The sequence below is a fragment of the Triticum aestivum genome, chromosome 6D (assembly GCF_018294505.1).
Source record: "Triticum aestivum cultivar Chinese Spring chromosome 6D, IWGSC CS RefSeq v2.1, whole genome shotgun sequence".
Classification (NCBI taxonomy): domain Eukaryota; kingdom Viridiplantae; phylum Streptophyta; class Magnoliopsida; order Poales; family Poaceae; genus Triticum; species Triticum aestivum.
The window spans coordinates 439,368,392-439,384,220 of NC_057811.1; the positions used below are offsets into that span (position 1 = coordinate 439,368,392).

The 15,829-nt window shown below is 42.9% G+C and overlaps 1 protein-coding gene across 1 annotated transcript in view; it reads right to left on the reverse strand.

Moving 5' to 3' along the window:
- The window catches only part of LOC123145669 (mitogen-activated protein kinase kinase kinase 1), a 5,222-nt gene extending 3,635 nt beyond the window's left edge, over nt 1–1,587 (reverse strand). Inside the window, exon 1 of the mRNA XM_044565134.1 lies at nt 314–1,587. Coding sequence (XP_044421069.1) covers nt 314–1,167 — 854 coding nt within the window. The 5' untranslated portion in view covers nt 1,168–1,587. The remainder of the gene's footprint in view (nt 1–313) is intronic.
- Nucleotides 1,588–15,829: the final 14,242 nt, after the last annotated feature.

Consider the following 15,829-nt stretch of genomic DNA (forward strand, 5'->3'; position numbering starts at 1 on the left):
TTTGAATATCAAAGATTTCTCAGAGTTCATGCATAACTTATCTTCTTCGCCCCCTCAAGAATCTTCATCAAGCTCAGATGACTAAAAATCTAGGTTTCTAACCAGTTCCGACGAATCAAACCAATTTGCGAAGTGCCAGTGGCTGCCTACGTCACGACAAGTGTAGCGCATACAGCCAATTATGAAACATCTTCTGCTAGGCTTAACAAAATGTTGTATCAAATTTGACAAGCTGGGAATTGCAAACCCATAGACACTAACTCGATGAAATGAAATGAGTAATCTTCACAAAGTAAGCAGGTGAAAAACTTACTCGCTGATTGCCTCGTAGACTGACCCGAACGATCCGCTTCCGATATGCCCTCCCTTGATCCAGGATGTGATGGTTCTCCTAAACCGCCTATTCGGCGACGGCGAGACCAAATGCTCAATGTCACATGAGGTGGACTCTGCAACAACGAGAGCCAGGGCACCACCAGTAGCATCCCTTGTGGCCTCCACAACCACTTCTCTTGTCCTCTCCTCTCGTAGTGTTTCCACTTTGGCCAATTTGTCACCCCCCTTCTCTTCACCTGCATTCTCCGGCTCAGACACAGCAGCGACCTCTCGTGTAGAGGTTTCCACTCTCTCTGATTCGACCAACATGGCTTTGGATTCAGCCCATGGTCGTTGATATGCTTTTGCTGAAACTTGTATACTCTCCGATTGGACCAATTCGGTGGCTAACCCAGCTTCCTCCCCGTCGCCGGCTGGCTGCAACCTAGAGGCGACGATAACGTGGCGTCCCGAAATTTCAGGAACCCCCGACGGCGACGCCGCAGGGGACGACTCCTCGAGCGAGGCGCGGCGGCGGGCGGCGTTGGCGGCGGCGTAGACGGCCGGCGGGATGGCGAAGTCCTCGGGGCCCGAGAGGCCGAGCTGGCGGAAGAGCTCGGCGACCTCCTCCCCGCCCCCGCGGCCGCCGTGGATGCGGAAGCTGGTCTGCGACGCGTACCCGGCCCTGGCGCCAGGGGAGGCGCGGGCCGCGCGGTCGACGCTGAGCTGGATGCCGCCGTAGGCCGCGAGGTCGCCGTCCCCGTCGGCGCCGGCGTCCGCGGTGTAGGAGGAGTTCCGCATGGCGTTGGTGCGCGCCAGCTGCCGCGGGCGCGGGCGCTGCGGCGTGCCCATCGGCGGCGGGCTCCGGCGGTGGCGGACGCGAGCCGGGCCTAGCAGAGCAGCGCGAGCGAACGGGAGGGGAGGGGAGGGAGCGAGAGACGGAGACGCGTCCGCGCTGCAGGGGGGGGCGGGGTTTGACCCGGGCGGGGGTTAGTGCGACGGCGACCCGGCCGTGGCTCTGACTTGGTGGGTTTCTCCTCTGTTTGCCGCTTGCTCTGTCGGGAAGGTGGGAGTCGCTGTGCGCACGCGCGCACGTGTGTTTGCAACGGCGAGGGGGCCGTGCCCGTGCCGGCGATCGGACCGGCGGTGGGTGCGCCGTGCGTCAACGCGGCGGCGGGAGGAGCAGGTCGTACCCCAATCTGTTGCCCTGCGACGCAAGAATGGACGAGCAGCTGAGCACAGAGCACCAGGGGAAGAAGCAAGCCGTTGGGTCAGCGGGAACAGTCGTCAGGAGCATATAGTAATGGCGGTCAAAGATGGATGTTTCGTGAACGACAAAGGTGTGGTATGTCAAGGACGATGGATGGATGCTTCCTCGGCTCGGCGGCGACGGCGACCACGTCTCTCTCCTCGTCGATCGGTCGATGGCGGCCTTCCGTGGCCTACGTACGTGTACGTGCCACCGCCGGAGGCAGAGCCCGACGGCGACCTGCGTGTCGTGTCGCCTGGCCAGCTGTCGCTCCAAGGCCGAATGTTTGCTTTGTGTACTAGTCACTCTTACCGGTCGCATCCTCGGCAAAAATTGTTTGCTTTCTGCACTGTTGTCACGTACCTAAATACTTCCTCCGTTTTTATTTACTCTACACATTATAGTTGATTGAAGTCAAACTTAATAAAGTTTGATCAAGCTTATAAGAAAGAATATAGACATTTATCATAATAAATCTATATGATGTGAAAGTACATTCAATAATAAATCTAATGTTCTTGATTTGTTACTGTATATATTGATATTTTTGTTTATAAACTTCGTCAACGTTTATAAGGCTTGACTTTGACCAAAGCTAATACGCGAACTAAATAAAAATAGAGGGAGTATGTAAAATTGCACTTTGGACCATGGCACCACACACCGGAGTTCCATTCTAAATGCAGTATAATCCAGGGGCGGACCCCATACAAAAGAGCAATGCTATGCAGGCCATGAATCTTGTACGAACTCAGTACGACAAACAACTTACACCATTGGATTTTCTCTTGGTACGACCTCTTCAAAAAGAAGCTCAGCAATTGGAAGGCGAAGTTGTCATATGAAGGACGACATACCCTCATCGATGTTGGTCTTACTAGTCTACCAATGTTCATGCTATCCTTTTTTGAGATACCTAAAGGGGTGATGAAAATGCTAGACTTTTATCGATCTAGATTCTTTTGGCAATGCGAGGAGCAGAAGCAGAAGTACATACTTGCTAAATGAGACATTTTCTATAGGCCTGATAAGGATCAAGGTGGGTTGTTCATTGAGAACCTCTAAATAAAAAATAAGTGCTTACTCAAAGGTGTTTTGCAAGAATTGTTGCACAACAAATATCTGAACTCCAAAACATTATTCCAAGTAGATGCTAAGCCTACCTTTTTTAAGAGAGGTTCCTTTAAGGTTGGTGATGGCCAATTGAGGAGTTTGTAAGAAGATACTTGGTTGGGTGACACTCCATTAGCTCTACAATACCCGACCTTATATAATATTGTGTACAGAAAAGAGGGTCTAGTGGCTGCCTTTCTTGGGGCTAGTCCTTTGAACATCCAATTTCGCAAGGCTTTACTGGGTGACAAATGGACTAAGTGGATCCATTTGGTTTCTAAATTGATGTTGATTAATCTAACACACATGTTAGATTTGTTCCAGTGGAGGTTAACCACTAATGGTATTTTCACTATAAAGTCTATGTATGCGGATCTTATGGATTCTTGTCCTATTTTTCACATAAAATATATTTGGAAAACAAAGTTTCCTTCCATGATTAAAGTTTTCATGTGGTTTTTGCAGAGGGAGATAGGTCTTACCAAAGATAACCTTGCTAAACGTAACTGGCATGGTAGCAAAAAATATTGTTCTTGCGACCACGAGAAGACAATTCACCATTTATTTTTCTTATGTTCGCTTAGTACCTTGATTTGGCACACAATTCACCATTTATTTTTCTTATGTTCGCTTAGTACCTTGATTTGGCACACAATTCATATTACACACAATTTAGCATCGTCAACGAGTATTCCAATTTTTTTTGGAAACTGGTTGGGTTGTATCATCGTATTGAAGGGCCAAATCCATGTGGAAGTTTGTGCTTTTCTCTGGGAAATATGGAATTACCGGAATGACTGTGTTTTTGATATATCACCTAGTGGGCTAGAACTTCAAATTGTATATAGTCATCACTACAACATGTGGATGCACAGACGCTTATGGTCTTTGGGTGCAGCCGGCTGAAAACAGTTGCATGGGGTTTATTCAACCAGTTTGGCTGGATGGGCTATGTAATCTCGGGTTCAACTAGTTGTGGTTGTGTTTTCTTTGTTATTATACTATTGGCTGCTACTCGATGACTTGAACTTCATCTATATTTAATAAATGGTTGTGTGCATCATGTGATGCAGAGGCCGAGTAATCCTCTTTTAAAAAAACATGTGTATCTGAGCACATGTCTAAAAACACGAATTATGTTTGATACTAGAGCTTAATTAGTTTTTCTTACAAAAAGTGGAAACAATTCTATTTTTCAATGCATATACCAATGGCATTGGATAGTTGCAGAGTGAGAGTAGTGATCGTTCTTGGTACACACCGCCCTCAACGCTGCAAGACACTGATTGCTAATGAATGCATGGCAAGAAGGTATTGCACAAAATGCATGGGAGGAGATTGCCTATGTGATGAGTTTACCATGGATTGCAGGATTTTGATATGTAGTCCATTTCATCATGTAGATCCAAAGAGACTTTTTCCCGGTGCCACTCATTTCTTACACCTAATCCAAGTCAGCCTATGAATGCATTAGGTTTCTTGTTCCTATGGTTGTCCGAATAAGAAAAATGTGTTCTTTGACATGATTGTCTAACTATACGTAGAGGTACACCAAGCTCTCTCTGCATACACGAGGAGTAGGTGAGCTCAAACATGTATCTTCAATCGTGATCTTGTTGTATCTAGGTATCCATCTGATGGAGACAAGTAGGCAACACAGTTGTATATGAGAACAAATGGTGTGCATGACACACATTTTTTCCCATCTTTGAATGAAGTAGGTCATGCCCATCGGTTGGTGAATACTCCATATATTAATTTACTACAATCAGTAGGTGGATGCGATCTTCTTGCATTAATGAGTAGTATATGAAAGTACGTGAGACACCACAAGTAACTTTAAAGAAGTAATCCAAAATAAACTTTCTTGCTTAAGGAACACAACTGTGCTAACATCTGAAGCCTGCATGCACATTTAAAATAAAGGGAAATCTATAGAAATAATTTAGGTAACATGTAATTTAAATCGCTGCCTCTGATTGAACATTTTGTGCATGTGGATGTGTCCTATAAATTATGATGGGAGCAAATTAAATTGGCAAGTACGATATATATACATGGAGTTACTTGAAGAAATTGAACGGTAATTGAGATTTGAGAGGCCTATGAACATATCTGGTCGATGATGCAATGTAGTTGCTGGCATGCCTAGTTTTGCTGCCCGAAACACGCATAGTCATGACAAAAAGGAAACAACAATGCTGCATTTTTGTTTGACAAGTGAACATGGACCCATGATCCGACCATGTTGCCAAGGCCGCTCAGCGGCCTAAAACAAACTATTCATTTCCATGTTTTAGTACAAACATTGGTCCTATATAGACATCTCCAAAGAGCTTATAAACCGCCCGAAACTGTCCCGAACGTACAGTCCTGACGTGTTTAGCCATCCAACACGGGCCTGTATTGGTCCGTCCATCGATCCGGACGCGATTTTTTCCGCAAACACGAAACAATTTTGGGCAGCTTTGCCGGAGTCCGGACAACAGCCACATAAGACTTCGATACCCCCTGCCCACCCAAAACCCCAACAAAACTCCTTCCGGACCCCGCGCCTCCATGCTCTCATCTTTCTCTGCATCTGTTTTCTCTCTTGCCTTTGTCGCTACTCCACCACCCTGGCCGCCTTGACAGACCCTTGCCGGAACTCGACGACTCCGTCTCCTCCATTGCTACACTAGGGATCCACGTCGCTTGTCCTTCGCCGCATTTCCATGCCTCTCCTCCGCCTGCCGCATCGGTACCATCCCGAAGGAAATATGCCCTAGAGGCAATAATAAAGTTGTTATTTATATTTCCTTATATCATGATAAATGTTTATTATTCATGCTAGAATTGTATTAACCGGAAACTTGATACATGTGTGAATACATAGATAAAACAAAGTGTCCCTAGTATGCCTCTACTTGACTAGCTCGTTAATCAAAGATGGTTAAGTTTCCTGACCATAGATATGTGTTATCATTTGATGAACGGGATCACATCATTAGGAGAATGATGTGATGGACAAGACCCATCCGTTAGCTTAGCATAATGATCGTTAAGTTTTATTGCTATTGCTTTCTTCATGACATATATATACATATTCCTTTGACGATGAAATTATGCAACTCCCGAATACCGCAGGAACACCTTGTGTGCTATCAAACGTCAGAGCGTAACTGGGTGATTATAAAGATGCTCTACAGGTGTCTCCGAAGGTGTTTGTTGGGTTGGCATAGATCGAGATTAGGATTTGTCACTCCGAGTATCGGAGAGGTATCTCTGGGCCCTCTCGGTAATGCACATCATGATAAGCCTTGCAAGCAATGTGACTAATGAGTTAGTTGCGGGATGATGCATTACGGAACGAGTAAAGCGACTTGCCGGTAACGAGATTGAACTAGGTATGAGGATACCGACGATCGAATCTCGGGCAAGTAACACACCGATGACAAAGGGAATGACGTATGTTCTCACTGCGGTTTGACCGATAAAGATCTTCGTAGAATATGTAGGAACCAATATGAGCATCCAGGTTCCGCTATTGGTTATTTACCAGAGATGTGTCTCGGTCATGTCTACATAGTTCTCGAACCCGTAGGGTCCGCACGCTTAATGTTCAATGACGATTTGTATTATGAGTTATGTGGTTTGGTGACCACAGATTGTTCAGAGTCCCGGATGAGATCACGGACATGATGAGGAGTCTCGAAATGGTCAAGAGGTAAAGATTGATATATTGGACGATAGTATTCGGACACCGGAATGGTTTCGGAGCGTTTTGGATATTTATCGGAGTACCGAGGGGTTACCGGAACCCCTCGGGGAAAGTATTGGGCCTCATGGGCCATAAGGGAGAGAGAGGGCAGCCCACAAGGGGGTGGCGCGCGCCCCCCAAGGGGAGTCCGAATAGGACAAGGGGAGGGGGCCCCCTTTCCTTCTCCCTCTCCTCTCCTTCCCCCTTTCCCCCCCGTAAGAAGGAAGGGGGGGGGGCGAATAGGACTTGGAGCCCTAGTCAGTTTCCCTCCCCCATGGCGTGCCCCTTGTGGCTGGCCTCCTCCCCTCCTTGTTGACTGCGGCCGGTCCTTGGTGAAGGTTAAAACAGCACACTTGACGAAAAATCGTTGTGGTTTTGATGCGTAGGTAAGACGGTTCTTGCTAGAAGCCCGTAGTAGCCACGTAAAACTTGCAACAACAAAGTAGAGGACGTCTAACTTGTTTTTGTAGGGCATGTTGTGATGTGATATGGTCAATACATGATGTGATATACGTTATTGTATGAGATGATCATGTTTTGTAAAAGTTATCGGCAACTGGCAGTAGCCTTATGGTTGTCGCTTTATTGTATGAAATGCAATCGCCATGTAATTGCTTTACTTTATCACTATGTGTTAGCGATAGTTGTAGAAGCAATAGTTAGCGAGACAACAACGACGCTACGATGGAGATCAAGGTGTCAAGCCGGTGATGATGGAGATCATGACGGTGCTTTGGAGATGGAGATCAGAAGGCACAAGATGATAATGGCCATATCATGTCACATATTTTTGATTGCATGTGATGTTTATCTTTTATGCATCTTATTTTGCTTAGTACGAAGGTAGCATTAGACGATCCCTCACTAAATTTCAAGGTATAAGTGTTCTCCCTGAGTATGCACCGTTGCGATAGTTCGTCGTGCCGAGACACCACAAGATGATTGGGTGTGATAAGCTCTACGTTCACATACAACGGGTGCAAGACAGTTTTGCACGTGCAAAATACTCGGGTTAAACTTGACGAGCCTAGCATGTACAGACATGGCCTCGGAACACTGAGACCGAAAGGTCGAACGTGAATCATATAGTAGATATGATCAACATAGAGATGTTCACCATTGAAAACTACTCCATCTCACATGATGATCGGACATGGTTTAGTTGATATGGATCACGTGATCATTTAGATGACTAGAGGGATGTCTATTGATACATCTCCAACGTATCTGTAATTTTTGATTGTTCCATGCTATTATATTATCTGTTTTGGATGTTTAATGGGCTTTAATATGGTCTTTTACATTATTTTTGGGACTAACCTATTAACCGGAGGCCCAGTGCCAGTTTCTGTTTTTTGCCTAATTTAGAGGTTCGCAGAAAAGGAATACCAAACGGAGTCCAAACGGAACGAAACCTTCGCGATGATCTTTATTGGACCGAAAGCAATCCAGAATACTTGGAGTCGAAGTCTGGAACTCCACGAGGCGGCCACGAGGCAGGAGGGCGCGCCCAGGGGGGTAGGTGCGCCCCCACCCTCGTGGGCCCCTCGTAGCTCCACCGACGTACTTCTTTCACCTATATATACTCTTATACCCTAGATCGATCCCAGAGAGCCACGAAACCACTTTTGCACCGCCACAACCTCCTGTACCCGTGAGATCTCATCTTGGGGCCTTTTCCGGCGATCTGCCGGAGGGGGAATCGATCACGAAGGGCTTCTACATCAACACCATTGCCTCTCCAATGAAGCGTGAGTATTTTACTACACACCTTCGGGTCCATAGTTATTAGCTAGATGGCTTCTTCTCTCTCTTTGATTCTCAATACAAAGTTCTCCTCGATGTTCTTGGAGATCTATTCAGTGTACTACTCTTTTGCGGTGTGTTTGCCGAGATCCGATGAATTGTGGATTTATGAACAAGATTATCTATGAATCTTATTTGGTTCTTCTTTGAATTCTTATATGCATGATTTGATATCTTTGCAAGTCTCTTCAAATTATCAGTTTAGTTTGGCCTATTAGATTGATCTTTCTTGCAACGGGAGAAGTGCTTAGCTTTGGGTTAAATCTTGCGATGTCCTTTCCCAGTGACAGTAGGGGCAGCAAGGCACGTATTGTATTGTTGCCATCGAGGATAAAAAGATGGGTTTTATATCATATTGCTTGAGTTTATCCCTCTACATCATGTCATCTTGTTTAATGAGTTACTCTGTTCTTATGAACTCAATACTCTAGATGCATGCTGGATAGAGGTCGATGTGTGGAGTAATAGTAGTAGATGCAGAATCGTTTCGGTCTACTTGACATGGACGTGATGCCTATATTCATGATCATGGCCTTAAATATCTTCATAACTATGCGCTTTTCTATCAATTGCTCGGCAGTAATTTGTTCACCCACCGTAATACATGCTATCTTGAGAGAAGCCACTAGTTAAACCTATGGCCCCCGGGTCTCTTTCTTATTATATTGCATCTCTTTTATTTACATCGCATCTTGTTTACTATTTTGCAATCTTTACTTTCCAATCTATACAACAAAAATACTAAAAGTGTTTACTTTACTATCTTTATTAGATCTCACTTTTGCGAGTGACTGTGAAGGGATTGACAACCCCTTTATCGAGTTGGTTGCAAGGTTCTTGATTGTTTGTGCAGGTACTATGTGACTTGTGCGTTGTCTCCTACTGGATTGATACCTTGGTTCTCAAAACTGAGGGAAATACATACACTACTTTGCTGCATCACCCTTTCCTCTTCAAGGGAAAACCAACGCATGCTCAAGAGGTAGCAAGAAGGATTTCTAGCGCCGTTGCCGGGGAGATCTACGCCAAGTCAAGACATACCAAGTACCCATCATAAACTCTTCTGCCTCGCATTACATTATTTGCCATTCGTCTCTCGTTTTCCTCTCCCCCACTTCTAAAACGATTTCGAAAAGATTTGCCTTTTCTTCGCCCTTCTTCCGTTCGATCTTGTGTTACCATGTGCCTTATTTTTTCTTGCATCTTCGCTTGCTAAAGGTTTATGGATCCTCATCCCCTTGCTAATCTTTTTAAGAGATCCAATTGTGATGAACCAATTGCTAGTGAGTTGTGTGCACTAGATTATCTTTATGAGGTTTCGCTTGAAATCCGTGAATCTGGAAATTGTGATGAAGTACTTTATGAAGTGATTCATGGTAGATCTTTGAATGAAAAGCATGATTGCAATGATGCTATTATAAATTCTATTAATGTCAGTTGTGCTAATAATATGCAAAACCCTAAGCTTGGGGTGCTAGTTTTGCTATATCCTCTACTTGTTGCAACGATCATGATTGGGGTGATTCTTCTTATGATCTTGAAAATTTATTTAAGCCTCATGATGAATATAAGATTTATAATAATGTTTGCATTAATATTGAAAGTGGGTTTGGAAGAGTGTCAACTTTAGATCCCACATATTTGTAGAATGTTCAATCTTATGAAGTTTTTGATAAAAGTGGGTTTGGAGAGGTCATGCCTTTAGTTAATGTTAATCCCACTATTTTGGAAAAGTGTCAACTTTGCATACATGTGGATCATGTTAAGAATATGTTTTGTGATAGCTATATTGTTGAATTTTCTTATGATCCTACATGTAATTATTATGAGAGAGGAAAATATGGTTCTAGAAATTTTCATGTTACTAAATTACCTCTTGTTATGTTGAGATTGCTATTGTTTCTTTCCGCTTCCTTGCATATGCTAGTGTTTGCTTGCCTTGATTATTTGTTTTCCTATAAGATGCCTATGCATAGGAAGTATGTTAGACTTAGATGTGTTTGTCACGTGTTTTAAGATGCTCTCTTTGTGCTTCAAATCTTGTCTTTCATGTGAGCATCATTGAAATTATCACTGCCCAGCTAAGGGCGTTAAACAATAGCGCTTGTTGGGAGGCAACCCAATTTTAGTTTTGTTATTTGCTTTTTGCTCCTGTTTAGTAATAAATAATTCATATAGCTTCTGTTTAGATGTGGTTTTATGTTTTAATTAGTTTTTGTGCCATTTAGAACCTTTGGGAAGACTTGGGTGAAGTCTTTGCGATCTTGCTGTAAAAAACAGAAACTTTTGCGCTCACGAAATTAGCTACCATTTTTACTGGAGAGTGTTTTTAGGTTGATTCTTTTTGCAGATGAATAGACAAATTCCTCACGTCCACCAATTTATTTCAGAATTTTTGGAGTTCTAGAAGTATTCGAACAAATCAGATTACTACACACTGTTCTGTTTTTGACAGATTCTGTTTTTCGTGTGTTGTTTGCTTATTTTGATGAATCTATGAGTAATATCGGGGGGTATGAACCATAGAGAAGTTGGAATACAGTAGGTTTAACACCAATATAAATAAAGAATGAGTTCATTGTAGTACCTTAAAGTGGTGGTTTATTTTCTTATACTAACGGAGCTCATGAGATTTTCTGTTGAAGTTTTGTGTTGTGAAGTTTTCAAGTTTTTGGGTAAAGATTTGATGGATTTTGGAATAAGGAGTGGCAAGAGCCGAAGCTTGGGGATGCCCAAGGCACCCCAAAGTAAAATTCAAGGACAACCAAAAGCCTAAGCTTGGGGATGCCCCGGAAGGCATCCCCTCTTTCATCTTCGTCTATCAGTAACTTTACTTGAGGCTATATTTTTATTCACCACATGATATGTGTTTTGCTTGGAGCGTCTTGTATGATTTGAGTCTTTGACTTTTAGTTTACCACAATCATCCTTGCTGTACACACCTTTTGGGAGAGACACGCATGAATCGGAATTTATTAGAATACTCTATGTGCTTCACTTATATCTTTTGAGCTAGATAATTTTGCTCTAGTGCTTCACTTATATCTTTTTAGAGCACGGTGGTGGTTTTATTTTATAGAAATTATTGATCTCTCATGCTTCACTAATATTATTTTGGGGGTCTTTTATAACAGCATGGTAATTTGCTTTGGCTATAAAACTAGTCCTAATATGATGGGCATCCAAGATGGGTATAATAAAAACTTTCATATAAAGTGCATTGAATACTATGAGAAGTTTGATTCCTTATGATTGTTTTGAGATATGAAGATGGTGATATTAGAGTCATGCTAGTTGAGTAGTTGTGAATTTGAGAGATACTTGTGCTAAAGTTTGTGATTCCTGTAGCATGCACGTATGGTGAACCGTTATGTGATGAAGTCGGCGCATGATTTATTTTTTGATTGTCTTCCTTATGAGTGGCGGTCGGGGATGAGCGATGGTCTTTTCCTACCAATCTATCCCCCTAGGAGCATGCGTGTAGTACTTCATTTCGATATCTAATAGATTTTTGCAATAAGTATGCGAGTTCTTCATGACAAATGTTGAGTCCATGGATTATACGCACTTTCACCCATCCACCGTTGCTAGCCTGTCTAGTACCGCACAACTTTCACCGGTACCATAAACCCACCATTTACCTTCCTCAAAACAGCCACCATACCTACCAATTATGGCCTTCCCATCACCATTCCGAGATATATTGCCATGCAACTTTCCACCGTTCTGTTTATTATGACATGCTTCATCATTGTCATATTGCTTTGCATGATCATGTAGTTGACATCGTATTTGTGGCAAAGCCACCTTCATAATTCTTTCATACATGTCACTCTTGATTTATTTCACATCCCGGTACACCGCCGGAGGCATTCACATAGAGTCATATTTTGTTCTAAGTATCGAGTTGTAATTCTTGAGTTGTAAGTAAATAAAAGTGTGATGGTAATCATTATTAGAGTATTGCCCCTTTTGTGGAAAGGATGATGGAGACTATGATTCCCCCACAAGTCGGGATGAGACTCCGGACCAAAAAAAAAGAAGAGAGAGAGAAAAAAAGGAGGCCATAAAAAAAGAAGAAAGGCCCAAATAAAAATAATGAGAGAAAAAGAGAGAAGGGGCAAAGCTACTATCCTTTTTTCACACTTGTGCTTCAAAGTAGCACCATGATCTTCATGATAGAGAGTCTCCTATGTTATCACTTTCATATACTAGTCAGAATCTTTAATTATAGAACTTGGCTTGTATATTACAATGATGGGCTTCCTCAAAATGCCCTAGGTCTTCGTGAGCAAGCGAGTTGGATGCACACCCACTTAGTTTCTTTTGTTGAGCTTTCACACTTATAGCTCTAGTGCATCCGTTGCATGGCAATCCCTACTCACTCACATTGATATCTATTGATGGGCATCTCCATAGCCATCGATATGCCTAGTTGATGTGAGACTATCTTCTCCTTTTTGTCTTCTCCACAACCACCATTCTATTCCACCTATAGTGCTATGTCCATGGCTCACGCTCATGTATTGCGTGAAGATTGAAAAAGTTTGAGAACATGAAAAGTATGAAACAATTGCTTGGCTTGTCATCGGGGTTGAGCATGATTTAAATATTTTGTGTGATGAAGATAGAGCAAAGCCAGACTATATGATTTTGCAGGGATAGCTTTCTTTGGCCATGTTATTTTGAGAAGACATGATTGCTTTATTAGTATGCTTGAAGTATTATTATTTTTATGTCAATATTAAACTTTTGTTTTGAATCTTTCGGATCTAAACATTCATGCCACAATAAAGAAAATTACAATGATAATTATGTTAGGTAGCATTCCACATCAAAAATTCTGTTTTTATCATTTACCTACTCGAGGACGAGCAGGAATTAAGCTTGGGGATGCTTGATACGTCTCCAACGTATCTATAATTTTTGATTGTTCCATGCTATTATATTATCTGTTTTGGATGTTTAATGGGCTTTAACATGCTATTTTATATTATTTTTGGGACTAACCTATTAACCGGAGGCCCAGTGCCAGTTTCTATATTTTTTTTGCCTATTTTAGAGTTTCGCAGAAAAGGAATACCAAACGGAGTCCAAACGGATGAAACCTTCGCGATGATCTTTCTTGGACCGAAAGCAATCTAGAAGACTTGGAGTCAAAGTCCGGAACTCCACGAGGCAGGAGGGTGCGTCCAGCGGGGTAGGCGCGCCCCCACCTTCGTGGGCCCCTCGTAGATCCATCGACGTACTTCTTTCGCCTATATATACTCTTATACCCTAGATCAATCCCAGAGAGCCACGAAACCACTTTTCCACCACCACAACCTTCTGTACCCGTGAGATCCCATCTTGGGGCCTTTTCCGGTGATCTGCCGGAGGGGGAATCGATCATGGAGGGCTTCTACATCAACACCATTGCCTCTCCGATGAAGCGTGAGTAGGTTACCAAAGACCTTCAGGTCCATAGTTATTAGCTAGATGGCTTCTTCTCTCTCTTTGATTCTCAATACAAAGTTCTCCTCGATGTTCTTGGAGATCTATTCGATGTAATACTCTTTTGCGGTGTGTTTGCCGAGATCCGACGAATTGTGGATTTATGAACAAGATTATCTATGAATATTATTTGGTTCTTCTCTGAATTCTTATATGCATGATTTGATATCTTTGCAAGTCTCTTCGAATTATCGGTTTAGTTTGGCCTACTAGATTGATCTTTCTTGCAATGGGAGAAGTGCTTAGCTTTGGGTTCAATCTTGCGGTGTCCTTTCCCAATGATAGTAGGGGCAGCAAGGCACGTATTGTATTGTTGCCATCAAGGATAAAAATATGAGGTTTATATCATATTGCTTGAGTTTATCCCTCTACATCATGTCATCTTTCTTAATGCGTTACTCTGTTCTTATGAACTTAATACTCTAGATGCATGCTGATACGTCTCCAACGTATCTATAATTTTTGATTGTTCCATGCTATTATATTATCCATCTAGGATGTTTTATATGCATTTATATACTATTTTATATGATTTTTGGGACTAACCTATTAACCTAGAGCCCAGTGCCAGTTTTTGTTTTTTCCTTGTTTTTGAGTTTTACAGAAAAGGAATACCAAACGAAGTCCAATTGACCTGCCAATTTTTGTGGATTTTTTATGGACCAAAAGAAGCCCCCGGAGTAAAAGAGTTGGGCCAGAAGAGTCCCAAGCTGTCCATGAGGGTGGAGGGCGCGCCCTACCCCCCTGGGCGCATCCCCCTATCTCGTGGACGACTCGGAGACCCCCCCTGACGTCAGACCGACGCCAAAAATTCCTATAAATACAGAAACCCACGAGAAGAAACCTAGATCGGGAGTTCTGCTGCCGCAAGCCTCTGTAGCCACCAAAAACCAATCGGGACCCTGTTCCGGCACCCTGCCGGAGGGGGGATCCATCACCGGTGGCCATCTTCATCATCCCGGCGCTCTCCATGACCAGGAGGGAGTAGTTCACCCTCGGGGCTGAGGGTATGTATCAGTGGCTATGTGTTTGATCTCTCTCTCTCTCTCTCTCTCGTGTTCTTGATTTGGCACGATCTTGATGTATCGCGAGCTTTGCTATTATAGTTGGATCTTATGATGTTTCTCCCCCTCTACTCTCTTGTAATGGATTGAGTTTTCCCTTTGAAGTTATCTTATCGGATTGAGTCTTTAAGGATTTGAGAACACTTGATGTATGTCTTGCATGTGCTTATTTATGGTGACAATGGGATATTCACATGATCTACTTGTATGTTTTGGTGATCAACTTGCGGGTTCAGTGACCTTGTGAACTTATGCATGGGGGTTGGCACACGTTTTCGTCTTGACTCTCTGGTAGAAACTTTGGGGCACTCTTTGAAGTTCTTTGTGTTGGTTGAATAGATGAATCTAAGATTGTGTGATGCATATCATATAATTATACCCACGGATACTTGAGATGACATTGGAGTATCTAGGTGACATTAGGGTTTTGGTTGATTTGTGTCTTAAGGTGTTATTCTAGTACGAACTCTAGGATAGATCGAACGGAAAGAATAGCTTCGTGTTATTTTACTACGGACTCTTGAATAGATCGATCAGAAAGGGTAACTTTGAGGTGGTTTCGTACCCTACAATAATATCTTCGTTTATTCTCCACTATTAGTGACTTTGGAGTGACTCTTTGTTGCATGTTGAGGGATAGTTATATGATCCAGTTATGTTATTATTGTTGAGAGAACTTGCACTAGTGAAAGTATGAAACCTAGGACTTGTTTCGAAGCATTGCAATACCATTTGTGCTCACTTTATTCATTAGTTACCTTGCTATTTTTATATTTTCAGATTACAAAAACCTATATCTACCATCCATAATGCACTTATATCACCATCTCTTCGCCGAACTAGTGCACCTATACAATTTACCATTGTATTGGGTGTGTTGGGGACACAAGAGACTCTTTGCTATTTGGTTGCATGGTTGTTTGAGAGAGACCATCTTCACTCTATGCCTCCCATGGATTGATAAACCTTAGGTCATCCACTTGAGGGAAATTTGCTACTGTCCTACAAACCTCTGCACTTGGAGGCCCAACAACGTCTACAAGAAGAAGG